The sequence below is a fragment of the Pseudoliparis swirei genome, chromosome 15, assembly GCF_029220125.1.
Source record: "Pseudoliparis swirei isolate HS2019 ecotype Mariana Trench chromosome 15, NWPU_hadal_v1, whole genome shotgun sequence".
NCBI classification, from domain to species: domain Eukaryota; kingdom Metazoa; phylum Chordata; class Actinopteri; order Perciformes; family Liparidae; genus Pseudoliparis; species Pseudoliparis swirei.
Genome location: NC_079402.1, coordinates 2,637,847 through 2,665,799, shown reverse-complemented (window position 1 = coordinate 2,665,799; position 27,953 = coordinate 2,637,847). Strand labels below are relative to the sequence as shown.

Sequence of the window (27,953 nt, the reverse complement as noted above, 5' to 3'; positions counted from 1 at the left end):
TGCTGTTCACCACTTCCCCCGGACTCTATCCGCGGGATTGTGCGTCGAGTGACAGACGTCTCTCGCTCCCGCCGCTCCGTGAGAGACTTCCCGCCCCTTTTTTCTGACGTTCTCTCTGTTTAGCGAAGGCGTCGCTTTTGTCTCAATGAAATAAATCAGACACGACAATTACAACGACAAAGAAAGGTTTATTAAATGTTTGTTTTAGTCAGTCATCGCGGCTCCAACACGTGTATTTACAAAGAAATGGCCTTTTTGTAGAAAACTCTCGTGGAAACAAGACATTAGAATAGTTTAGAGGAGGACATGGGAGGACTGGGGGGTTGAGGGGTCTTAGAGGCACAAGTTACACTTAGTACAATGGAAACATAATTTTTTTGTGGCACATCAAATTCTAGTTTAGGAAAAAAAGATTTGCTAAATGCACTGACATTTTTTCTTTTTTCTTAAAGATACAGAGACACAGTGGTGTTAGCTTCAGGCTACATGGTACCGAAGTAAAGTGAAGAAGAAGAAGTAGAAGAAGAAGGAAAATAAGTCGAAGTAGAAGAACAAGAAAGAAAATAAGTAGAAGAAGAACAAGAAGAAGAAAGAAAATAAGTAAAAGAAGAAGTAGAAAAAGAAGTAGAAGGAAAAGAAGTACAAAAAGTAAATGAAAAAGAAGTAGAAGGAAAATAAGTAAAAGAAGAAGTAGAAGAAGAAGAAGAAGAAGAAGGAAAATAAGTAGAAGAAGGAAAATAAGCAAAAGAAGAAGAAGGAGAAGAAGAAGGAGTAAAAGAAGAAGGAGTAGAAGAAGAAGGAGTAGAAGAAGAAGCCTCAGAGAGAGTTGGAGGTGACAGAACATCCTGCACCGTGAAGACTCTTGTGATGCAACGGCACAATAAACATAAATGTCTTCCTCTAAGGAGGGGGGGGGGGGGGGTGACCGATATTCCTGCACCATCTGTTCCTTACTTCAGGCTCTGTGATCCATGATTGTGCCCCGAACACTCTGCTTGATATGCTCACAGACAGTGTTGGTTCTTTTTGTATAAAAAGACATAAAATAAAACAAAGCTTTAAATCTTTTCCACTTTTATTTGTTTTTGTAGATCAAATATTGGATTTTTTTTTCTTGCTAAGAACTAATTAACGTGCCCTTCAAAAGAGGTGTGAAAGAAGAGAAAGTATCTTAATGCTCACTGCTGGATACACGGTATCCACATCGTGGCTGGAGGCAATGGTTACAGTGACGTGTGGACTCTTAAGTTATGGAGGCTGGTTGGTGTGAGGAGGACAAGATGGTTAATAATGTGGTCATTTGTGCCCTCAAATACATTTTTTGTTTGTTTTTCTTACCTCAAAATACATTTATTTCCTTAAAGGGACAGCGTGTAGGATTTGGTGGCGTCAACATGGCGGACTACGTGAAGAGAACCCGCTACCTATGTGGATTTGAAGGGTTCATGCTAATCGAACAAAAAACATTTACGCTAATAAATCCCTCGAAATGCTACACAATGGCTTTTTAAATTTTAATTTTTACTAACAAATACCCCCGACTGACTCCTCCCACTGAGCCAACGTGAATGTTCTTTGGATTGTCCGTGAATCAGAAGAGAGAAGACCTCAACAATTTAAATAAATACATATAAATACAGAATTAAATGGGAATTATATTTACATTTGAGAGCATTAATTACATTTTTTCCCTTAATTTTTTTTAAAGGGGCAGAGCACCGATTTTAGAAACTTCAGTTTACTCAACACAAACCTGAAAGACACGGAGAGCCAGGAACAGTCTTATTGAAGCCAGCACATCTCAGCCTCTAGATGTATATATATATATATATATATATATATAGTATCATTATTGTTCTTGTATGATCATACTTTGTGCTGAATTCACATGGAATCAGACAAACACAAAATCAGGACCGCATAATGAAATCAAATGATTTTATGTCTATTTCTTTAAGCAATTGTCGCTCTGAAATGCAGCTTTCTCTCAATAGTCATCCTAATTAAAATATGAAGAAACGTTTAATAAAATAAAAGTAAAATCCGCTTGTAACGTTCGAATGTTGTAACTTTGGACTTCTTTGCCCCCCTTCATGACACCACATCTGGTTCGCCTGATTCCATGTGAATAAATACTGTTTTTATTCTCCTTTTTATCAACATTGAAGTGTGCGAGGACATTGTTTTTGAAACTCAATCTGAATAAGTGGCCCCATCATGTAGGAGCCGTGATCAAGCGTCACTCCTGTAAATGAGAGGGAGGATATTGGACCCCATTCGGCTGCATTAACGTGAAAACACGGGACACTCGATACGCTTCTCTCCGTCTCCCTCCCTAAAAATTGCAAGTACGGAAAAAAAAGTAGCGACGCCCTCTACATGTTTAGACACAAAGGAAATGCATAACTCAAAAAGGAATTTGAAGTCGGCTTGTCGACAATTACAGGCGATTACTGTATATACATTCACGGGTGAGCTTGATGGTTCGGAGGCGCGAGATCGGGAAAGAAAAACGTCTCACGACCACGATGCTTGAAATGAAGGAGAAGAAGAGCAACACGTAGTCATTTAAAAAGTGATCGTCATCGCTCCTGCTTGAGGGGGCGTGACCTTTGACCTCAGAGGGAGCACCCGAAAGAAGACCTTCATGGCACACACAGAAAAGTAATGGTTCTTGAATGGTTCTTTAAAAGGCTTTGTGGTTTTACGAAGAAACATCAGCTACTGAAGAACCATTTTTGAAAAATGGTGCCGTAGAATTTTTTTTTTACGGTTCTTTTAGACACTTTTATAAGTTATTTAAAGACATATTTAAGGAAATGGTTCTTTAAAGAACCCTGGTTTGAAAGGTTCTGTCGAACCAGAAATGGTGCCTTTAAAAACGTTGTTGGCAGGTTCTTTGAGACACCTTTATAGGTTATTTTAAGAACATATTCAAGGAAATGGTTCCTTAAAGAACCCTGGTTTGAAAGGTTCTTTGTGGAACCAGAAATGGTGCTTTAAAGAACCATTTTTCGAAGGTTCTTTTAGACACGTTCATAGGTTATTTGAATAACTATTTAAGGAAAAGGTCCTTTAAAGAACCCTGGATTTAAAGGTTCTTCAAGGAACCAAAAATGGTTCCTCTATGGCATCACTCTGAAGAACCATCTTCGGTTCCAGACCTTCATGTTTCTGTGTGTAGGCATGGACGCATCCCTGAACTTTTAAAAGGACATATTTTGTCTCTATGTACAATATTTCCATTGTGTTATTATGACAGTGATCCACAAATAGTGTAAAACAGCAAAAACTACATTTGTGACATTTTTAATGACATGATCGAAAAACAGAAGTATTCTACGATTACTACACCCTGATAGCACATCAGACTCTTTTTTTCCTTCTTTTTTTCCGTTTATCTTCCTGTTAAAAACAATTAAAAGAACATATCGGGGATCAATCCAGAAACAGACACATAAACCGTTCTCAGTGTATTTTTGTTTGTTTGATTGTATCAAAACAACGATGTGATGTGTAACTTAATGGGTAAGTCGGGTTGTGTTTTTCTATTTTTTATTGCCTTTCTAATGTACTTACAGACTAAAAACCAGAACATACAAAAATTAAAAAAGCACGAGGACTTCACAATAAATAGGAAAATACATTTTGCCTGGCAAAATACCACCAATATTTTACTGTACACCCGTGTTGGCTGCTACAATTGAATTACGGTGAATTGTTAAAAAACAAAAAACAAAAAAACCAGAAACAAACACAATTAATGGATCACTAATTCGGCCCTATCCAAACACTAAAAGACGAGAAATATGATTCTTTAAACTTCTTTACTCTCAAACATCCGACTGCTTTATAACCTGAGAGGAGGGTTACATCATCAAAGGTCATCGCCCTCGGCAACCGTCTCTTAGCGACAACATCCATCCTCCTTCATTTTTTTGTCTTTCCGTCGGCCCGTACGGGTATTCTCCCCCGACGTGAGACTTAAAAAATAAAAATACAAATCAGGGAGGTTGCGTGATGTCTTCCTAAAAAACAAACAAATAAATGTAAATAAAAAAAGGTAAAAGTCGGTAAACTTTTGAGGCATCCTGCTGTGCTTCAAGCTGAAGAGAGAGAGAACTCCCCGGCCGCGTGTAGTATACGTCTGAAAAGCATGTACGTGTGCTCGTCTTTTAATATCGGCCGACGGGCGAGAGGCCACGCCTCTTTTACCTCTGGGGGCCGACGGCGCCCATGAGCTCCCATGAGGCTTAAAAAAAACAACGAAAGGCTTCGGCGTCGAAGTCCCTCCCACTTTCTCTGCTCGCCGAGAGAGATTGTCAGTGTATTTTTTCTTTATTTTGTATTATTATTTTTCCAAAAAGTGCTCCTTGAGGGGGGGGGGGGAGGGGTTGCAGGGGTAAGGGGTTGGCCTCTGGTCCAATCGGGACTGTCCGTTGCTGGGGAGGGGGACGGCACTCCTCAGCAGACTGGGCGGCGCTATAAAGACAAGATGGCGGCCAGGAGGATGAGGGCGGAGCTGAGCAGCGCGGCCGACGTGCAGCGCCGACCGGCGGAGTTCACGTCCCGCCGAGCCGGCTCCGGTGACTCGTGGCCGATGCCGTCTGGAAGGGAAAATAATTGGAAATCAAAAATGTTAAATAGCGGTCTGCGGATCATATATATAATCACAATTCCGTCATTTAAAAAAATGTATAGTGACACAGAAAAAACATGGGGCGTGTCTAGACACTGTTCTGAAGCTCGTGGGAGGGGCTTGGAGGTGGAGACCTCACTTTAGGTCCCCACCGGGACATGAGTCCCCACGGGTCTGTGTGTAGTCAGCTTAAGGTCCCCACTGGCATAGAGGTTCAAGAGCACACACACACACACACGTTAACAGCATGCACGGTGCGTTTCCCACCCACCTCTGGGTTCTAGTGAGTTTTGACTGTTGTCGTCAAATTCGACCCCTTCCTGCACGGCACCCGGGCTTTTCACACAGTTGTCTTTAGAGAGAGAGAGCGAGAGAGAGAGAAAGGAGAGAGAGAACATGAAGATTAGGAAACTGCAACGTCGCACGCACACACACACACACACACACACACACACACACACACACACACACACACACACACACACACACACACACACACACACACACACACACACACACACACACACACACACACACACACACACACACACACACACACACACACACACACACACGGGGGTCCGATCACAACAAGCGACTCACTTTGAGGCCTGACGAAGACTTTGAGTCGGAGGCAGCTCCTCCTCCCCTTGTCGTCGGTGATGGAGGCTGCGGAGACACAACAACACCGTCAACACGTTGCGCAACACCTCCCGTCAACGTTCCACTGTCAACATGCGGGATAAACGGAAAGCTCTAGAATCACAGTTAGCCGTGTCACCTTATTCAGTACAGCCGCTTGAGTTCAGACATTTAACGTTAAAAGACAACTTTTCCTAAAGGTTCTAATAGATGAGCCTCCTGGTCTTCTTTTTTAGTTCTTTTTATTGAAAGTAGGCATCAATCAGACATGAACAGATGCCTTTCAGACAATTCACATTGCATGTGCAGCTTTTTAGAAGATGTAGTCGTACAGTGTTGTAGTTCTATACATATGTAGAGCAAGAAGTGTAACAATTAGGATAAACAATAAAAAAGAGACAGAATGAAACAAAAAATCTGGCTTTTTTAACTGTTGCGTAACAAACGAAGGCCCGGCCAATCAGCATCCCCGAAAGGCACCAACATTGTATTTTTGTATTTTTGATATACTCTTGGCTCCATCAGCAGGTTTTCCACACTCATCCCCCTTTCTTCAAACAGTCTGAAGCGCTCCGCCTCTCGTCTGGACTTCCTGTGCGTGACTCGCCCACCTGCAAAATCTCATTTCCTGTTGTTTCCTGATTGGTGAAAAAGACTCGAGATTAAATACAAGATTGAAATCTCTTCTTCTTCTTCTTCTCTTTCTCGCCGGTTTCAGTCAAGCTCTCTAAACCAACGAGTTTCCCGCGTGCCCTTTATGTCCAGAACATTTTATTTACCTCCCGTCCGACCTTTCCTAGTTCCTCCCTCCTCAGGTGTTCTCCCTTTTGTCTCGGCCTGCTCCTCCAGGCCTCGGTGCTCTGACCTCTGGAGGTCAGCGCTCACTTTTAATTGGATTTAACCACTTTATTGTTCAGCAGCCTCTCCCGTTTCACTGTGTGTGTGTGTGTGTGTGTGTGTGTGTGAGCTTTGTGACCGTGGAACAATGCTCCCTCTGCTTCATCACCTCCATTGTTTAACCTGCGGCCTCAAATGTCAACACCTGTACCCAAACATGGACCTTCAGTTTAACACTTTAGTGTTTTAGTGACATCAATCCTTTAGTTACTTTAGTGACTTCAATCCTTTAGTGACTTCAACCCTTTAGTTACTTCAGTCCTTTAGTGACTTCAACTCTTTAGTGACTTCAATCCTTTAGTGACTTCAACCCTTTAGTTACATCAATCCATTAGTTACTTCAATCCTTTAGTGACTTCAACCCTTTAGTGACTTCAATCCTTGAGTGACTTCAATCCTTTCGTTACTTCAATCCTTGAGTGACTTCAATCCTTTCGTTACTTCAATCCTTTAGTGACTTCAATCCTTTCGTTACTTCAACCCTTTAGTGACTTCACTCCTTTAGTGACTTCAACCCTTTAGTGACTTCAATCCTTTAGTGACTTCAATCCTTTAGTTACTTCAATCCTTTAGTGACTTCAACTCTTTGGTGACTTCAAACCTTTGGTGACTTCAATCCTTTAGTTACTTCAATCCTTTAGTGACTTCAACCCTTTAGTGACTTCAATCCTTTAGTGACTTCAATCCTTTAGTGACTTCAACCCTTTAGTGACTTCAACCCTTTAGTGACTTCAATCCTTTAGTTACTTCAATCCTTTAGTGACTTCAATCCTTTAGTGACTTCAATCATTTAGTGACTTCAATCCTTTAGTTACTTCAATCCTTTAGTTACTTCAATCCTTTAGTGACTTCAACCCTTTAGTGACTTCAACCATTTAGTGACTTCAATCCTTTAGTTACTTCAATCCTTTAGTTACTTCAATCCTTTAGTGACTTCAACCCTTTAGTGACTTCAACCCTTTAGTGACTTCAATCCTTTAGTTACTTCAATCCTTTAGTTACTTCAATCCTTTAGTGACTTCAACCCTTTAGTGACTTCAATCCTTTAGTTACTTCAACCCTTTAGTGACTTCAATCCTTTAGTGACTTCAATCCTTTAGTTACTTCAATCCTTTAGTGACTTCAATCCTTTAGTTACTTCAACCCTTTAGTTACTTCAATCCTTTAGTTACTTCAACCCTTGTTATGGATTTTTCATTAAATTAAATTGTGCCGAAGTCTCTCAAACTGATCTGGAGGCGTCGCTCGTGTCCACAGACTCTCCTCCCTCTTTCCTCTCTTCTATCTCCTCTCTCCTTTATCCTCTCTCCTCCCAGACGCTTCATGTGATGGATCCCCGATAAAAAGGCAGAGCCCTCGTCGGTGTTTCCACTCCGGCTCTCGTTTCCAGAAGGCTCTTTATCAGACTCCGTGAGAGGAGATGATAAAAAAGAAACTCGTGTTTCTAACGTCACGGCGATGGAAGCGAAGCAGCAGAAGGAAATAGAGGAGCGGCGGCGAGAGAGGTCGCCGTCACTCAGCAGCCGGGTCCGTCTGTGTCAGCGGGTATCGAGTAACCCAGCTCACGGGGGGGGGGGGCTTTGTCTCTTTTTTCGTGCTTCTGCTGCCTTTCCGACCGCTCGCTGTATATATATATATATATTAAAAAGTCCACTTTCTGCAAGGTTTGCACAGACGTCTTGGGGGGGGATATTTTAAGACTCATTGTAGGACAAAAGAAAGCTCGAGGGGGGGGGGGGGGAGAGGTAGTTTTATTTATTTATTTACTTAAAATATTCAGGTTTTAGGGTTTAATCTCTCGATGTGCCGTCTGAATGATTCATCTTTTCGTTTATGAACATTTGTGATTTGTGTTTTTGAGCAGTGAGATCAAGAATTAAAATAAAGTAGAATAATAAGAAATAATAAAAATAGAATAGAAATAGAATCAGTTGATGCATGAACACAGTCAGTGATCAAGATATATTAAGTAACCTATATATGCATAATATGTTTCCCACGGTATTGCAATTAAACAGACTGTATACATATGTAAAATATAATATTTACATATGTAAAACATAATATCTACATATGTAAAATATAATGTCTACATATGTAAAATATAATGTTTAGATATGTAAAATATAATATTTACATATGTAAAACATAATATCTACATATGTAAAGTATAATGTCTACATCTGTAAAATATAATATCTACATATGTAAAACATAATGTCTACATATGTAAAATATAATGTCTACATCTGTAAAATATAATATCTACATATGTAAAACATAATATCTACATATGTAAAACATAATGTCTACATATGTAAAATATAATGTTTAGATATGTAAAATATAATATTTACATATGTAAAACATAATATCTACATATGTAAAATATAATGTCTACATATGTAAAATATAATATCTACATATGTAAAATATAATGTCTAGATATGTAAAATATAATGTCTACATATGTAAAACATAATGTCTACATCTGTAAAATATAATATCTACATATGTAAAATATAATATCTACATATGTAAAATATAATGTCTAGATATGTAAAATATAATGTCTACATATGTAAAACATAATGTCTACATCTGTAAAATATAATATCTACATATGTAAAACATAATGTCTACATATGTAAAATATAATGTCTACATATGTAAAATATAATGTCTAAATATGTAAAATATGTCTAGATATGTAAAATATAATGTCTACATATGTAAAGTTATGTCTACATGTAAAGTAATTTCAACACTCACACATCTTCAATAGAAACGCCCATGTTTTATTTTGGTAATGAAGCGTGCTCTAAGCGTGATAACGCACCCCGGGGTGCCGTCTAATGGGGCCCTCGCCCCGGGCAGCTTGTTAGTGTTGATGGGTTTTATCGAGCTGCGTTCAGGGGCCTCTGGCCGGCCGTCTGTTCTGGTCGCCATGGCGCCCCGTGTTCTTCCTCGCCTTCCCGTGGCTTCCTCGCCATGACTCAGCATTTCAGTGATTTGGGATATTTGTCACGTGACATCATTTTCATAAAGATCTGAGGCGTTTGAGGAGCCTGAGGAAGATCCGTCATCCCATAACTCAACGTCAGAGCTATTCATCCTTCTTCATTTTTTGAGATGAGTCTTCCTCTCATCTCACTTTCTCATCCTCTCTCTCTCCTCCTAGACGACAATCCCACTTGCAGATTCCTAAACTCGCACACAATTACCCGACTGTCTCTCTCTCTAACTCTCTCTCTCGCCCTCTTTCTTAACCTCTCTCTCCCTCTCCTCCCAGACCACAATTCCCCTCGCAGATTCCCAAACTCTTACGAAGTTACCCGACTCTCTCTCCCTCTCTTTCCCCCTCTCTCTCTCTCTCACCTCCCAAACCACAATCCCCAAACTCTCACACAGTTACCTGTCTCTCTCTCTCTCCCTCTCTCTCTCCGAGGTCACGGTCTGGCGTCTCCGTCCTCGCCGTGATGGTAACTGGAGACCGGAGCGTTGCAGTCCGGCCCCGCCAGGGAACCTCTGGTTCAACACAAGTTGACGCGTTCCGTAAGGCGAGGGAACCGCCCCCCCCCTTCCACCGGGCTGGGATGCCAGCGTGAAGCCGGCTTCGGTGTGACTGCGAGGTGAATTAAGATATAAATACTGAGGGATCAGATGTTTCTCTTGTGGTGATTGGTTTATCTTGGGGAACAAAGCCCCTTTGTCTTTCAGCCCCGAGCAGCTACAGGCGGGGGGGGGGGGGGGGGGTCATGTCATTATCGATGTAGATCTGCACTGGCTGTACGGCGGTGGGGGGGGACTCGGGCGTTTGAAGCGCGAGGGCTTTACGGGGGGAGACGGTCGTCTCTCTCAGACTCTCCCACTGTCTCCTCGGAAAATTGGATTTCTATCCCCCGAGATTAGGATCCCGCTCCCCCGGGGCTCTGCTGGAAAAACACGGCGCCCTCCGGGCCCCACGAGGAGCTGGAGGCTCGCGGCGCAAGGACCCCGGGGTTCGTCATCCCGGCCGACCTTTGACCTTCTCGGACCAGCCGCAGTACTGATCCCGCACCGGGGGGGTAGGGGGGGGGGCTTTTCCCCTCTGGGTGTTCGTCTGTCTGCCAGACTGCAGGTGTCTGTTTGACGCGTCTCCTCCTCCTCCTCCTCCTCCTCCTCCTCCTCCTCCTTCTGCCCGGGGCGGGTGACGATCCCCACGGAGGAGGACAAAGGAGTGTCTGTGTCCGTTAAGACAAGAAGACGTGAATCTCCCCTCAGCGTCATCGACATGCCCACTGACAGATGTTACATGGGCACCACTGGTGTTGACTATCAGCTGTTGTTAGTCAACACGTGATTAAAACACAGTTTCGTGTCACGTAACCAGCCTGTAGAAAACAACAACAACAACAATCCAAAATATGATTTTCACGTGCGACGGCAATCCTCATTTTCTCAGACAAAAGGACGACTAGCGTCAGAAATACACGAGGGCAAAGGTCAAAACTGCCCCTAAGAAATATAATATGCTACACGAGGAGAGGCAAAACATGCCCCCATAATTCCCTCTAATAATTATGATAATTCAATAGCCTTTTGTGTTTGTTCTTTGTGTGTCCTATCTGTATTGCCTTTACTGTACACACAAACAAATCAATAAATATAATTTTAAATTATAAAAGAAAGAAGTTATAATTGTTAATAGTTGTTTAAAAAATGTAATAACAATAAATAAGCACAAAGAAATAAGAGTAACATTGAATATGATTCATGTTTTCTGTTTGTTTTGAAAAACATTTTTAATCTGTAGACTTCTGCCTAATAGTCTTATTATTGCCATTTTTATGACAATTGCTCATATACAGTAAGCCTAAATAAGTATATTTATTATTCTCAAAAAGTGCCCCCATTTCTTTTTAAATGCCCCTGGATTTCAGTCACTGGGGGCAAAAGTTGCCACCTAAAAAAGATGTTAATTTCCTACCCTGAGGACGACTATTGGAAAATATCTTAAATATCAAACTCAAATATAGAAGCCTGTCTGGGGACGTTTAAAAGAATCACATTACATGTGATGTGTGGAAGGGCCGCTGAGGCTCATGGGTAATGTCTTAGTTAAGACTAGAAAACGTGATTTCTCCACAATCTAAATATAAATATAGCTTTTGATCACGACATCTATAGGATCCAGGAGAACCCGCCTTCTATGAGGAGGGAATAAGACGTGTCACTATTAAAACGAGCGTTGTGGGTTCTCCGTGAAGGGTTGTGACTCTGAGGTTCGGTATGAGGCCTTCAGGGCCCTCGGGCGTCTTTTGTTATTTCTTCCCTCGCTTGTCTTCGGTGAACAAGGGTCTGACGGATGAGTCATTAATCTGAGGCGGCACAATACGGTCCATATGGCCCGGCGCTGCTCGAAGCCAGAAGGACCGTCTCTCTCTCTCTCTCTCTCTCTGGATGATCAATCATCATCAACTACCACGAGAACTTCGTGACTCGGTTCCACATCAAACGGCACCGACCGGACAGAAAGAAGCCCGATCGGGCCGCCGAGGGTTTCGTTCTTATCGACGTCCAAGAAAATCGCAAAAAGGCATCAACAAATCGAGCCGACCGAAAACTCCCGTAAACAGAACGCCGGTGTTTACGCGGTGGAGTCGAGCGGACGAGCCAACGGAAACACGGGGGGAGGGGCGGCGCCTCGCACCGCGGCGGACACGCGGCTCCGGGAGGATCTCTCGACGGCGGCGCGGTCCCAGTAGCTCGGCGGCACCGGGCCGACGCCAGAACCGGTTGAAAGACGTCGTGAGAACCAAATTATTTCCCAGAGAAACTCTTCCGTGTGATGTTGAGCTTCAGAGAACGCCCACCGGAGTCTTCATCGCAGCGTCCACACAACACGCGCAACAGATGCAGGTCTCTGAAATATGTAAAACATTACCCTCATCGGGTTTGTTCAAATAACCCATCAGAACATTTAATAGTCGATACGTGACATTGGTTCAACAAGGAGGAACCCGTTGGTTCCCACACACAGAACAATAATGGTTCTTAAAGGGTTCTTTAAAAGACTTTGTGGTTCTATGAAGAACCATCACCGACTGAAGAATATTTGTTACGTTTGAGGCACCTTTATAGGTTCTTTGAAGAAATCTTTAAGGAAATGGTTCTTTAAAGAACTCTAGTTTGAAAGGTTCTTTGTGGAACCAGAAATGGTGCGTTGAAGAACTATTTTTTGAAGGTTATTCGAGACACCTTTATAGGTTATTTGAACAACAAAAAAGATCGTTGTAGAACCAGAAATGGTTCTTTAAGGAACCCTGGTTTGAAAGGTTCTTTTTGGAACTAGAAATGGTGCCTTGAAGAACCATTTTAAAGGTTCTTTGAGACACCTTTATAAGATTTTTGAACAACTATTTAAGGAAATGGTTCTTTAAAGAACCCTGGTTTGAAAGGACATTTGTGGAACCAGACATGGTGCATTGAAGAACCATTTTTTAAGGTTCTTCGAGATACCTTATAGGTTATTTGAAGAACTCTTGAAGGAAATGTTTCTTTAAAGAACCCTGGTTTGAAAGGTCCTTTGTGGAACCTAAAATGATTCTACGGCATCACTCTGAAGAACCATTTTCGGTTCCATATAGCACCTTCATTGTTCTGCGTGTAGTCGAAGTTGCAAAGATACAACCGATGTGAAGGGGTCATGGTCCGAAGCTTTGAATCAGGAATATGCATTTCAACACAACATAATCATCCTCTGGTTTCCCGTAAAACATATTTTCTCAAACAGTTCGGCTCATCGGGAACCTTTTCAAAAAACCTGTTCTGGAACAGGAAGTGAGGCCAAAAAAAGGTTCCACTAATACTTCAGTGAAACAACCGGACCTGGTCCCTTTTGGATTTGATATCTATATCTACATTTCCTTTGTCTGTAAATCCAAGGTTGTCTTTCCCTACTCTAAAGTCTCTCTGACCGATGTCTGCTAAATGTCTCACATCCACCATGGAGAGCCCCGTGTCTCCTTCAGCGCCTCTCCTCCTCCTCTTCTTCTGCCCCTGTAGGGCTCTGACTTCACTTATGAAAACACACAAGACTTCCCAGCTGCTTGTTTTCCCCGAGTCTTCTCACGAGGAGGAGTGGGCGGGGGAACTGAGCTCCGCCGGTCCTCGACAAAGGGCCCTTCAGACGAGATGTTTTGCTCCGTTGTGTTTGGGCTCGGCAATCATCCCGAGGACCTGAACATGGCTGCTGTCTTTTTGCAAGCTCCCAGAATGAAATGGATATCGATATTTTGATTGGACTCCCAGTTAACAGTTGGCTCTCGTACATACGACTTTTCTCCTGCTGATACTAGAGTTTCAGTCGTGATACCAAAACATAAATTTTTGGGTAACTCCCTTTGAGTAATATAACATTGTTTCATGATGAATGGTGGTTCAACACAAGCAGCCGTACAAGAAAACGGTGGACAAAATAATGATGATAAACTCCCAGTTAAAAGTTGGCTGTATGAATTTTCTACTCTTCAGTAGTGATAACAAAACACATATTTTTGGGTAATTCCCTTTGAGTAATATGACAAAGTTGTCACATGATGAATAGGGATGGGTATCGTTTTTTTCTTTTACGATACCGGTGATAAACAGTTACTTTTAAAACGATACCGGTGCCTGACCCGATACTTTAAAAAAGAAGAAGCAAAAAATGACGATTGACAAAGACGACATGAAAAACCTCTTTGACTATATTTGGCTAAAAGCCGTTCTCATGGAGCACGGACAAAAAACGGATATCAGACTGTCGCTCGCGCTAGCTCGTAGCTATAAAAAACGCTGCCAAAAAAATGGTGCCAATATATCTCGTAGCTCACGCTAGCTCGTAGATAGCGCTAGCTTATAGCTAGCGCTATCTACGAGCTTGGGTCTGTACCAAACCCTAATGATTAATGGTGTTTTCAACACAAGCAGCCGTACAAGTGACCTCTCACTCTGCAGGATTTTATCCCATTTTTTTCTCCATGACAAAAACAGTACAGTATCGTCTGCAAAGAAAAAACCAGCATGTACTCACAGATGTAGTAGTACTCTCTAAGAAAAAACCAGCGTGTTCTCACAGATGTAGTAGTACTCTCTAAGAAAACCCAGCGTGTACTCACAGATGTAGTAGTACTCTCTAAGAAAAACCAGTGTACTCACAGATGTAGTAGTACTCTCTAAGAAAAACCAGTGTGTACTCACAGATGTAGTAGTACTCTCTAAGAAAAACCAGCGTGTACTCACAGATGTAGTAGTACTCTCTAAGAAAAACCAGCGTGTTCTCACAGATGTAGTAGTACTCTCTAAGAAAAACCAGCGTGTACTCACAGATGTAGTAGTACTCTCTAAGAAAAACCAGCGTGTACTCACAGATGTAGTAGTACTCTCTAAGAAAAACCAGCGTGTTCTCACAGATGTAGTAGTACTCTCTAAGAAAAACCAGTGTGTACTCACAGATGTAGTAGTACTCTCTAAGAAAAAACCAGCGTGTTCTCACAGATGTAGTAGTACTCTCTAAGAAAAACCAGTGTGTACTCACAGATGTAGTAGTACTCTCTAAGAAAAACCAGCGTGTACTCACAGATGTAGTAGTACTCTCTAAGAAAAACCAGCGTGTACTCACAGATGTAGTAGTACTCTCTAAGAAAAACTAGCGTGTACTCACAGATGTAGTAGTACTCTCTAAGAAAAACCAGTGTGTACTCACAGATGTAGTAGTACTCTCTAAGAAAAACCAGTGTGTACTCACAGATGTAGTAGTACTCTCTAAGAAAAACCAGCGTGTACTCACAGATGTAGTAGTACTCTCTAAGAAAAACCAGTGTGTACTCACAGATGTAGTAGTACTCTCTAAGAAAAACCAGCGTGTACTCACAGATGTAGTAGTACTCTCTGCCCGGGCGGAACTCGAATCCCAAGGAGAAGGGAGTGAAGAGCTGGAACTTCTCGGAGAACTTGAGCGGCCCGTTGGGCGACAGCGGCCGGTTGCACTCCCAGCGCTTGAAGCCCTTGGCGGTGTGGTCGCACGAGCTGTAGCCGTCGTAGTTCACCATGTAGAGGACGTAGCGCTCGGCGCGGTCGTCAGACACCGGGCCCACGTAGTGCGGACAGTAGACGTCCAGGTAGTCGTTGATGCACACGTCGATGTGATAATCGCCTCGGTAGAACCTGCAGGGCGGAGAGAGAGACGGACGTGAGTACGGGACAAAAACATTGAATTTGCGTGAACAGTTTTCAAGTATTTTCGGGTCACATCATCGTAAAGAATTCACAGTCCTTACATCCGCAAGACAGGAAGTTAAAATGGGATGTCCACAACAAGTACAAAGCAGAAATAGTGGTTATTTCTTTCTGTGGTGGAGGGCGGAAAAGGATTACTGTTTCCACGGAGCAAATTAACGGAGATAAGCCACGCCCCTACAAGCCACGCCCCCTGTCTGACGCGAATGAACCACGAATATTCTTGCGAGTAAACTCACGTGAGTAAAAGCGTTGTCAGTTCTGTTTTTTAATTAAGGGTTAAAAATGAACCCTTTTTCGTTTTCTTAGAAGATAATCGACAGATTAATCGATTAAAATATAAAAAAATAGCCGTTAGTTGCGGCTCGACTTTGCTAGCAGTCTTTTTTTCTTCTTCTGCCTTTTGCTTTGCTGCGTTCCTCAAACATGATTTCATTTATTCAATAATTTCATTGCACGTGAGGCCGAGATGACAGGATTTAACCGTTTTTTAAGCTTTTCCGCCGGTCAGCGATAACAGCGGCGTGATTAATCTCCTCCCGGTGGGCTGATCGATGTGGATGTTTATGTATAACACGATAATTCCCTGACGCGATCTCTGAATGTGACCTTTTTTTTTTCGTCATGATTTATTAACCTCGTGGAAAAAAATAATACCGCTGAGCGTGCATGTTTCCTCTGCTGCGGCCTGCTTTGTGTTGTGTTCACGACCCCCCCAACCACCCCCATACCGAAGCGGGGGGTATTGGCTCAAGGGTACATCGGGCAGCAGCTGCTCGAGTGGGGCGGATGGTTACTCGTTGATTAGTTCGGGGAGTCTCGCTCTCGAAGACTCGTCCTCGAAAATGGTTTTAAAGAGCCGAGACGTTGGTACCCGACGTCTCGGCTCTTTAAAACCATTTTTGAAGACGAGCCTTCGAGACTCAGCGGAGGGACGCCGCAGCTGGTGGAAAATTAAAAAAAACGTTCCCGAAGGTGCTCGGAAAAAAACTCCGGCTCTGGTTCTGTTTTACAAGATCTCATCATGTCCGTCTCAATCTTCGAGAGCCTCCTGTGAGACTCAACCGACACTCACACACACACACACACACACACCAGCAGAACCCTTCAAAGCCAGTGGGCTCTGAGCCATACATCACTGTTGGCGATGACTTATGCCGTCCCCCCATCGCGTTACGGGGCTAATCCACCCTGGTTAGCGTGTGCTTTTAGCAGCGCTAAGAGGCCCCCCCCCCCCGCCCCCCGTGTAGAATAAGATTTTCATTAGCCCGATATGACAACTTGATGTAGGAGGGCCCCTCGTGGAGTCTGGAAAATAAAATAAAAATGAGGCCTTGTTCTCAAAAAAGCCTCGAGAACGGCCCCCGAGATTTATCCGCCCGATGTTTACTGTAACACACAAGTTCACAGAGAGAGAGAGAGAAAAGTGCAACCGGCGAGATATGCCAGGTATTCATTTCTCCCGCGGAGAGCGATTGGAAAGACATATTCCCAGAGGCGGCGTGTAGGGTTGAGTGCCCCGAGGCTTTTAAGCGCCGACGGATCGGACCCGGTCGTGTCTCTACGCGGCCGCTAATGCCCCCCCCCCGGTATCGCTGACACGCCGCGGATGTCTTCAATGCTCCACCTCTGGTCGTTGACACACAAGGAAGGTGTTGTCGGGGGAGGGGGGGGGGGGGCTGATACCGCGATCAGACACCGGGGTGAACCGGTTCCCACGTCACTGGACCTCTGGGATCAATGGCAGCACCGCCAGTCAGCTGTGTGTGTGTGTGTGTGTGTGTGTGTGGGGGGGGGGGTCATGTTGTCGCTTCACAGATTGTAAAATGTGCCGGCGGGATCAAGCTCGTCCTACTGTGTGTGTGTGTGTGTGTGTGTGTGTGTGTCTCATGGCATCGGCAGCCCATATTATAATATTTTCTCTCTCTCTCTAATTATAGTCCGGTTCAAAAACGTGAAACCAAAGCCCCCCCCCCCCCCCCCCCAGCACCAGCTGGGCGCTCCAGGCACAGCATGGCCTCCATCGGCCTCCAGTTTCAGAGCCGCTCCGCTGGTATTATGACTGCCAGGGGTCAACCGGCTCCACCGGTGTGTGTCACGTCCTCGGCCAGAAGCACTGTGGGGACCGCTGCCCCCCCCCTCGGTGTGTTTTCACTAAGCCTTAAATGTTCAGTTTTCAACCTCACAAGGTGTCAGTGGCCGTCAATCAAATCTGACCCGGGGAGGAGCACTTAAGATTAGACGGGATCACGAAAGAAGTTTGTAAGTCAAGTCTTTGTGAGAGAGAGAGAGAGAGAGAGAGAGAGAGAGAGAGAGAGAGAGAGAGAGAGAGAGAGAGAGGAGAGAGAGAGAGAGAGAGAGAGAGAGAGAGAGAGAGAGAGGAGAGAGAGAGAGAGGAGAGAGAGAGAGAGAGGAGAGAGAGGAGAGAGAGAGAGGAGAGAGAGGAGAGAGAGGAGAGAGAGAGGAGAGAGAGGAGAGAGAGAGAGGAGAGAGAGAGAGAGAGAGAGAGAGAGAGAGAGAGCGAGAGAGAGGAGAGAGAGAGAGAGAGAGAGAGAGAGAGCGAGAGAGAGAGCGAGAGAGAGAGAGAGAGAGAGAGCGAGAGAGAGAGAGCGAGAGAGAGAGAGAGAGAGAGAGAGAGAGAGAGAGATTCGTAATCGTAATTCTCTGAGCACAGACTCTTTATTCCTCGGGAAACGAGCAATTTGAAAACAAATTTAAAATAATAAGAGGAGAGAATAATTCTTTTTGAACGTCACATTGTTGGTATTTCCAGTTTAGAGCCATAAACAACATCTCTGTGGTCCACGTTGGTGAGTTCATCATAATCATGTTGAGCTGCTGCAGGATTCACAATAACTGCTCAAAATAATTTGATTCATGATTGAAAAACAATAGTTTCATAACGCGAGGCTATAAATTCAGATACGCCCGCACCATGTGACACGATGACCTCACTGTGATACGTCCTCTTTCTGAACCTCGGAGGACCAAGACCGACACATTCCTACGGGATGCAAAATACAGAAACAAGATGTCGTGATGACGATAGAAGAACAAAAAGTACTGCTCAGCCACCGGGGGTCAGAGGTCACCGCAGTGAGGCCATCGTCGCTTTGAGGGCATGTTTATGTTCCCCGTCCATTTGGCATCCCGTCAGCGAGAGGCGGTTCTGAGGAGGCTCCAACGTGGCCAGAACTCTCCAGGGGTTCGTTACAGAAGGCGATAAAACACGAGACTCGGCGGACAGATGTGGGACAGATGTGGGACAGATGTGGGACAGATGTTTTGCCGTATAGATTGAGTTTTTTTGTTTGTTGAGTAAAGCTGCAACGAAATATTGACGAGACACACGGAGAACCGTAAACACAGCGGCACCGGACCAGGAGGAGGACGGTCAGACGACTTCCATCTGTCGGTCGACTTCTGCACACAGAAACATGGAGGAGCATCTGGAACCCACGAGGGTTCTTCAGAGGGAGGCCACCGGAGAACCATGTCTGGTTCCACATAGAACCTTTCATACCAGGGTTCTCTAAAGAACCATTTCCTTAAAGAGTTCTTCAAAGAACCTATAAAGGTGTCTCAAAGTAAATAAACGGTTCTCCAGTAGGTGACGGTTCTTCGTAGAACCACAAAGCCTTTTAAAGAACCATTTAAGAACCTTCATGGTTCTGTGTTTCAGGTTCCTCCTCCGTCATCAGGAAGAACAATCAGGCCAACGAACCAGAGCACGGTTCAGCACTTTCTAAAATGTGTCATAATGAGTCATTAACAAAATAAAAGCACCAACATCCATTTGTCTCAGGGGATGACTGATCCCCCCCCCCCTCGCCACCGATTGGCTGAATGAGCGGCGGCCCAGTGGGAGGGGCTTATCGATGAATCAGTAACCGGAGCTCTTAACAAAGCGCGGGCCGATGGGTAATCCCTCTTTTCAGCCAACTCAAGCGGCTTGTTTGCTTTCTTCATCCCTCTTTTCTGCTGTGTTATTGTCACTGTGTGGCCGGCACAGGTGAGGGATGGAGCGGAGAGAGAGAGAGGAGGAGGAGGAGGAGTAATAGGAGAGAAGTGTCGAGGAAAAGTGAAAGAAGGAAGGACGCATGGCTGTAAAGTGTTCAGAAAGATTTCATTCAAGACCCTTCAACCTCCCCGAACTTTGTCTCTATTTGCTCTCTCTCTCTAAAAAAATATAATATATAAATATTTATACATATAAATATATATATCAATATATATATAGATACAAATATATAGATATATATAAATATATATAAATATGTATATATATATAAATATGTATATATGAATACATAAATATATATATTTATACAAATATTTATATACACACAAATATAATTATATATAAATATATAAATACAAATATATATATACTGTATATATAAATATGTATATATGAATACATACATATATATATACAAATATATATATACACACAAATATAAATATATATAAATACATATATATATATGAATACATAAATATATATTTATACAAATATATATATACACACAAATATAAATATAAATACATATATATATATATAAATATATATAAGAATACATAAATATATATATTTATACAAATATATATCTACACACAAATATAAATATAAATACATATATATAAATATATATAAATATGTAATTTTTCTCCATTACAACTGATTTGTCATTTATTCACAAATACTGTAATTACACGCACATTTAAAAATAAATACAATACTGTAGATTCCCAAAGATGTGCTGACAACCCCAAATCCCTCCCCCCCCAAAAGAGACAGCATTGAACACAATAGCAGATCGACAAAGAGAAGATTATAGGTGGTGACCAGATGGTGGGACAACAGTAGGGAAGAGGAAAATAAATAACAGGAATGAGGAGAAGAAGAGGAGGAGTAGGAGGGTGGAGGAAAAAAGAAAATGGAGAGAGGCCAGGGAAGAGAAGGATGCAGGAAATGAGAAGCGAGGAGGGGAAGAGGAAGAGGAAACCAAAGAGTAGGGAGGGAAGGAAGTGAGGAGAAAAGAGGAGAGCAAAGAAAGTGATGAGGAAGAAAAATAATGTGGCGAGAGAAAGTATAAAAAAGGGAGGAGGAGGAGGAGGAGTTGTTTTCCTTATGAACACGCTCGGGTCAGACGAGGGGCAGCTTCCCACAAAGAGAGAGAGCAGAGGAGATGCTCCTGTCCTCACACACACACACACACACACATACACACACACACATACGCACACACACACACATACACACACACACGCACACACACACACACACACACACACATACGCACACACACACACACACACACACACACACACACACACACATACACACACACACACACACACACACACACACACACACACACACACACACGCCACGCTTCTTCTTCTATATCTAGTCCCTACATTTTCTCCGCCAAAAAACCTGTAACACGTCTTTCTCCTGTAGTTCCTCATTATGGCCTCTAGGGGGAACTCTTTATGGAGGCCATCCTGCCCCCTGGTCATGTGACGTGATGTCACCAGATGGGGTCCATCCACCCGTTGCCCTCGGGGGTTAAGGGGGGGGGGGGGGGGGCGGCGGCGATGTCCCATCATTCAAAGAAGTTTAACGGCCATCTTTACTTCGTGATCGGCTTCCGAAACGCAGTTTCACAGAGTGTATTTGAACACATCGTGCATCTGCTGCCAGGGGGCTCGGCCCGACAGCAGAGAGATGGGGGGGGGGGGGGGGGGATGATGATGACATCACTACGTCCTCAGTGAAGGTATCCAACATGCCGCTGACCACGACAAGCTCATGTTTTTAACACCATGACGTCATTCCTTCACGGAGGCTCTACAAATGGCTCCGTGAGTCACTTTATTGATGTGACTGGCCCTTTAAGAGGAACGGAGAGGCCGCCCTCTTGCAGGTTAATTACTGCCGACGCTGTTCTGGTGTCAAAAAGGTCAGAGCAGCCACAGCAGCATGGGGTCAGTGTCAGTCAACACGCACGCACACACACACACGCACGCACACACACACACACACACACACACACACACACACACACACACACACACACACACACACGCACACCCACACGCACACACACAGCAGGGCTCTGTCATTCAGTCAGTGTAAAACCCAGAGGGGCCGAGAGAGCGAGTCGTGCCCCCCCCCCCCCTCTGTGGCTGTTTTTTAGGGTTGCCATGACAACTGTACAGCAACACGACGTTCCCGGGCTTTGAAAAATGGGTCCATGAAGAACACACGCACAAGGAACGTGTATATATAACTATATATATATATATAAATATATAAATATAATATATATATATACAGTTATATATATATATAGTTATATTTATATATATATATTTATTAACGTTCTGCAGGACGCTGTATGTCTCTGCACACGCACGATAATGATTATTATTTCTTTATTTCCACTTTAATGCGGACGCTCCTTAGCGTGACCTCAGAGGAGGAGGAGGAGGAGGAGGAGAGGGGGGCGGAGCCTCCCGTCACACGAGCTGCTGGCCGCGCTCGGCCGATATCGATCCGCCACTTTAGACCCGGCTGAGGTCAGAGGGAGTGACAGGGCCATCATTCAGCCCGGGAGCCGCTGTTTGGCCAACGCGAGCCGACGCATGACCTCGCCTCTCTGAGGAGCTGCTGAGGGACGAGAGCTGAAGATGAAGATGAAGAAATTCCAGTGAACTTGATCTTCTCATCGTCCTCCTCTCACGAGTTATTTAGATATACTCCATCTTCTCTCATTAAATGGATTAGTTTGAAAGTCTACTTTTACATTTATATATATATATATATATATATATATATATATATAAATATATATATATAAATATATTTATAAATATATATATATATATTTGTATATATAAATGTGAAAGTAGATGTTCAAACTACTACTACTGTAGATATAGATAGAACCATTTAATAACATTTCCAGTCGACTTTCTTTTAGACCTAGTTTGGAATAATTTATTTTAGGACACAAACAAATAAATAAACAAACAAACAAACAAACAGATGCAGATGTCAGGTTTTTCCTGTTATAAATATTGCGTCATCACGTTCCCCAATGACATTCCCACGCCTGGGTTCTGATTGCTGCAGCAGGAGACCGTTAGAAGGAAGGCCCCACCTGAAGCCTGACTAACCTGATCCCCCGACCCCTGACCTCTCCCCCCGGGGGCGGTCCGAGCCCCCCTATCACTTTACTGCACCCCAGGGAGCTCTGTGGCATCCACCCCCCCCCCCCACCACCCCCCCCACTCCAGCCCAACACACTCTGAACCCACAACCAGGCGTGGGGGGGGGGGGGATTGAGGAGATGGGGGGGGATGAAGGGGGGAGGAGGGGGAGGAGGTGAAGAGAGGAACCCGCAACGTCTGGACTCAATCACCCGCTCATGACAAGCCTGCAAAGCTCTCACACCGCCACCACCACCACCACCGCTGCTACTGCGTGTGCACACACACACACACACACGCACACACACACTAACACCAGCACTTATTCACCAGTGAGGTCTCTCACACACATCAAAGTGCGGCGGGGCCGACTCGTTGAGTAATAGGCGTTCTGTGGGGAGAGATGGTGATAATGGGGCTCGGAAAGAAATGTGTTGCGTTCAAGGCCCTGAGAAAAGAGAGAGGGCGAGAGCGAGAGCGAGAGAGAGAGAGAGAGACAGAGAGAGGGAGCGAGAGAGCGAGAGAGAGAGAGAGAGAGAGAGAGGTGGAAAAAGGAGTCCAAATGATGTGAGAACGTTTGAGGGAGTGGGGAGAGAGCCCATCCTTGATTCTAAAAACTCTCAAAGGTCTTGTATAAGAGCCTGTGTGTGTGTGTGTGTGTGTGTGTGTGTGTGTGTGTGTGTGTGTGTGTGTGTGTGTTTACGTCTACGGCCCTGTAAACTGTCACACACTACGTCTCAACGGCGTCTCATGAGTACAAAACATCCAGAAGCTCCCAACCCATAAACAGGTCGCCCCTAACACGAGGGTTACGGTCTCTTAAAGGGCCGGAACACCTTTTTACGCAGCAGTCCGACATTGACTAAAACACCACATTGCACAGGAAACACAGACTTCCTTCTTCTTCTCTCTTCTTCCTTCTTCTTCTCTCTTCTTCCCTCTTCTTCTCTCTTCTTCTCTCTTCTTCTCTCTTCTTCTACCTCTTTCCCTCCACGATTACAGTGATTACGGCGACTCACATGTCACGGTGGTCCCATGAGGAGACGAAGACGTCCTCACAAAGAGAGAGAGAGAGAGGGAGAGAGAGAGAGAGAGAGAGAGAGAGAGAGAGAGGAGAGAGAGGGAGAGAGAGAGAGTGCGAGAGAGAGAGGAGAGAGAGCTGTGATCCTGCACCAGCTTTGTTGTTATTGTTCATCAGGGCGTAAGTGATGGACTCGGTCCGTCCGTCCATGTTCTCCACATGGCGACCAATGAACAGGGCTCACACACATGTCGACCAATGGGTGTCCAGGACTTTAAACCAAATGTCCACGACTAAACGTTGTTTGGAAATCTCGGTGCAGACATAAAAAAAGTGATAAAATGTGATAATTAAACTAACAATAAGAATTCCAAAGCACACAGGAGGGAGAGAGAGAGAGAGAGAGAGAGAGAGTCAATGACCTCCCCTGAGTCTGAAGGCTACCGAGGGGTGGACCACTTAGGGGCTTGGCTCCGCCCCCTTTACATCCCCACGGCGGGCCCAGAGAAAACAGCACATGTAATGTCATGTAAGGGCTAAACATAGCGGCGGCCTCCGAGGGCCCCGCATGCCACAACCACCTGGTCCGCTCAATCTGGCCCCCCCCCCCCACACACACACACACACCGCCACAGCCCCCCCCCCCGACCAGGACCTTTCCCCTTGACACACAGAACGTCCGTCAAAGTCTCGTCCGCAAACCGGAGACCTCAGATCTACGCATACCGCCTTAAGAGAGGCACCGGCTCGGATCGCACGCGGTCCACCTTTAGAAGACGTTTTTTAAAAGCGGCGCCGTATCTCATCTTCACGCCGGCTGCAGCATTCCCGTGTCAGCGCCGGCCGCCGCTCCCGGGTCACGTGACCGGCGAGCGGCGCGATGGACCTGAGCGTGTTTTGGGAACTCCGGGGGGCGAAATATCGATGAATATAAACACGGTTACCCACGGTTACGGAGACGAGGGACGCCGCAACATGTGTGAATATATCACGAGAACACGAGCAGACGCTCCTTCACACACACACACATGGAGTGTGTGTGTGTGTGTGAGACTCTCTACCTGTCATCCTCACAGCCGCGGTGTGTTCATGTGTTTGTTTTGACGTGGACAGCTAAGCGCCGCGACCCCGTCCGACCAATCAGGCGCCAGGATGCTCCCCGACTCCAGAGATTAGACACGGCCGATGAACCTCATTTACACGAGGGATGATTAAGAAGAAGAAGAAGAAGAAGAAGAATGAGAAGGAGAAGAAGAAGAAGGAGAAGAAGAAAAAGAAGACCCCCCGGGTTAAGATGGCGACCCTTATGGCCGCCATCTTAACCCGGCGTCTCTAATCGGTTTTCATACAGCCCCCCCCCCCCCCCTGCTATTACTGAACTCTTTCTCTCTCTCTCTCCCCCTCTCTCTCTCTGCACGCCATGTGGCCGCCATTATCGCCTCGTGGAAAGGGAAGAAAAAAAAAAAAACAGAGCGGCGTCATCCGTTCTCGTCCATCAGCATTAAGGACGCCGTCAAGAGACGACCACTCACGCGGCCTCGTGTAATGTGTGTGTGTGTGTGTGTGTGTGTGGGGGGGGGGGGGGGGGGGGCGGAGCTGCTCATCAGCTGCTGTCGTTACTTTTATATTATTATTTTTACGACTGTGCGAGTGCTCCGGACCCTTAATGCACATCCTTCCTGTCCTCCAGCGTCGGAAAAACACAAAAGGGGCGGGGCTAGAATAGCGGTGTGTGTGTGTGTGTGTGTGTGTGTGGGGGGAGGGGGGGGGCATCGGGTTCATGAAGACAGCCACAGGTTTTCGATCGCTGCACCAATTAGCGGCGCTCTGATTCTGCGCCACGCCCCGGTGGTTACATAATAATACTCAGAATGGCCACCGGGGCGTGGCGCAGATTCAATAACAACGGGCGATCGCGTTTCCGTGGAATCGGATCACGGCGGAGTGCCGGTGTCATGACTCGACGCCTCTCGCCCCCGAACACGTGGAGAACCTCAGAGGACCGTTCAATCTGGACTTTGGGTGGATTCATATTTCATAACGAGACTCTTCACACACACACACACACGTGGGAGAATTCTCATTTTTTCGTCCGCGGCGTCTCAGATTCTTGACGCCTTTTGTGAAGCTTTTATTTTGGTGGGCTGTATTTCGGTGTCCGAGGCTTTTCAAAATGAAGCTAAATAATAAAACGGCACGAAATGTGCTTAAATGAAGTCAAATAGACACGACTGCGCATCATGAACAATTATAATTCAATCTGGACTTTGGGTGGATTCATATTTCAAAACGAGACTTTTCACACACACACACATGGGAGAATTTATGTTATGCAGAAAATGTCAGAATCTAATTTGTTTGTCCATCGTCAAGAATCTGAGACGCCACGGACACAAGAATTAGAATTTTATATTTTTGGATAAGTGCTGTTTTATTACTTAGCTTTATTTTGAAAAGCCTCGGCCTCAGAAATACATCCCTCCAAATTAAAAACTGCACAAAAGGCGTCAAGAATTTGAGGGCCCATGGATGCAAAAATGTGATTCTGACATTTCCTTTTGTGCAGCTTTTATTTTGGTGGGATGCATTTCTGAGGCCGAGGCTTTTCAAAATAAAGCTAAATAATAAAACGGCACAAAATTATCTTAAATGGGGTGAAATCAACACGAGTGTATTATGAACACATTTGAGATTTTCTCTGAGCAGGAAATACCAAAGTAAAACCTCTGAGGGCCGTTCAATCTGGACTTTGGGTGGATTCATATTTCATTACGTGACTTTTTACACACATTGGAGAATTTATGTAATGCAGAAAATGTCAAAATCTCTTTTTTGACACCTTTTGTATTTCTGAGGTTGAGGCTTTTCAAAATAAAGCTAAATAATAAAACATCACTTGTACAAAATGTCCTCGAATGGAGTCAAATCGACACGAGTGTGTATCATAAAACCAGGAAATACCAAAACAAAACCTCAAACATGTGGAACACGGCATCCAACAGGAAGCCGGCAGGAATCCTGTAAAGTCGGTCGACATTAACCGCCACGTGAACCGCGGGAGGAAAACGTCTGTGTGGGTGACAGAGACGGTTTAGGTAACACACACACACACACACACACACACACACACACACACACACACACACACACACACACACACACACACACACACACACACACACACACACACACACACACACACACACACACACACACACACACACACACACACACACACACAGGCTCAACACTTCCCAGCTAGCCTCCACACAACGGGCCAATTACATGCACATGGAGGCTTAAAGAGCCGTTACAGCCCCAGAGACACAAATATTTGGATGTTGCTCTACACACACACACACACACAAAATACCATCTGGGGTTAAACAAAATGAATCATATCAAAAGAGAACATAACTCACTGGAGGACATATGTATACACTGAGGCGTACGTACATTATGCCTGAGTATTACCATTTATCAAATATATATATTTATATATATGTACAGGACTGTCTCAGAAAATTAGAATATTGTGATAAAGTTCTTTATTTTCTGTAATGCAATTAAAAAAACAAAAATGTCATGCATTCTGGATTCATTACAAATCAACTGAAATATTGCAAGCCTTTTATTCTTTTAATATTGCTGATTATGGCTTACAGCTTAAGAAAACTCTAAAATCCTATCTCATAAAATTTTAATATTTCCTCAGACCAAGTAAAAAAAAGATTTATAACAGCTGAGTGTTTGTCAAGGCTCAGGAAACCCTTGCAGGTGTTTCCAGTTAATTAGACAATTCAAGTGATTTGTTTAATACCCTACTAGTATACTTTTTCATGATATTCTAATATTTAGAGATAGGATATTTGAGTTTTCTTAAGCTGTAAGCCATAATCAGCAATAAATCAGAATAAAAGGCTTGCAATATTTCAGTTGATTTGTAATGAATCCAGAATGCATGACATTTTTGTTTTTTGAATTGCATTACAGAAAATAAAGAACTTCATCACAATATTCTAATTTTCTGAGACAGTCCTGTATATGTATATATATTTATATATATATTTATATATATCTATCTATATTTATATAAATATATATACATATATTATTATTTTTCTCAAATGTGGTTCCACACGAAAGTTGTTGTGCAAAGACGACTGAAAAAATGAAGCCCCTCCCCCTCTTTCCCGTCCCTCCCACTCTCTGTGTGTGTGTGTGTGTGTGCGTGTGTGTGTGTGTGAGTTTGCTGCGTGTGTATTCCATACC

The 27,953-nt window shown here is 44.1% G+C and overlaps 1 protein-coding gene across 1 annotated transcript in view; it reads right to left on the bottom strand.

The window, feature by feature from the left end:
• Nucleotides 1–168: 168 nt before the first annotated feature.
• The window catches only part of LOC130205517 (ephrin-A5b-like), a 69,717-nt gene continuing 41,932 nt past the window's right edge, over nt 169–27,953 (bottom strand). The window contains exons 2-5 of the mRNA XM_056432936.1: nt 15,075–15,367; nt 5,243–5,308; nt 4,911–4,991; nt 169–4,607 (exon numbers count right to left, since the gene is read on the bottom strand). Of these exons, the coding sequence (XP_056288911.1) occupies nt 4,483–4,607; nt 4,911–4,991; nt 5,243–5,308; nt 15,075–15,367 (565 nt within the window). The 3' untranslated portion in view covers nt 169–4,482. The remainder of the gene's footprint in view (nt 4,608–4,910; nt 4,992–5,242; nt 5,309–15,074; nt 15,368–27,953) is intronic.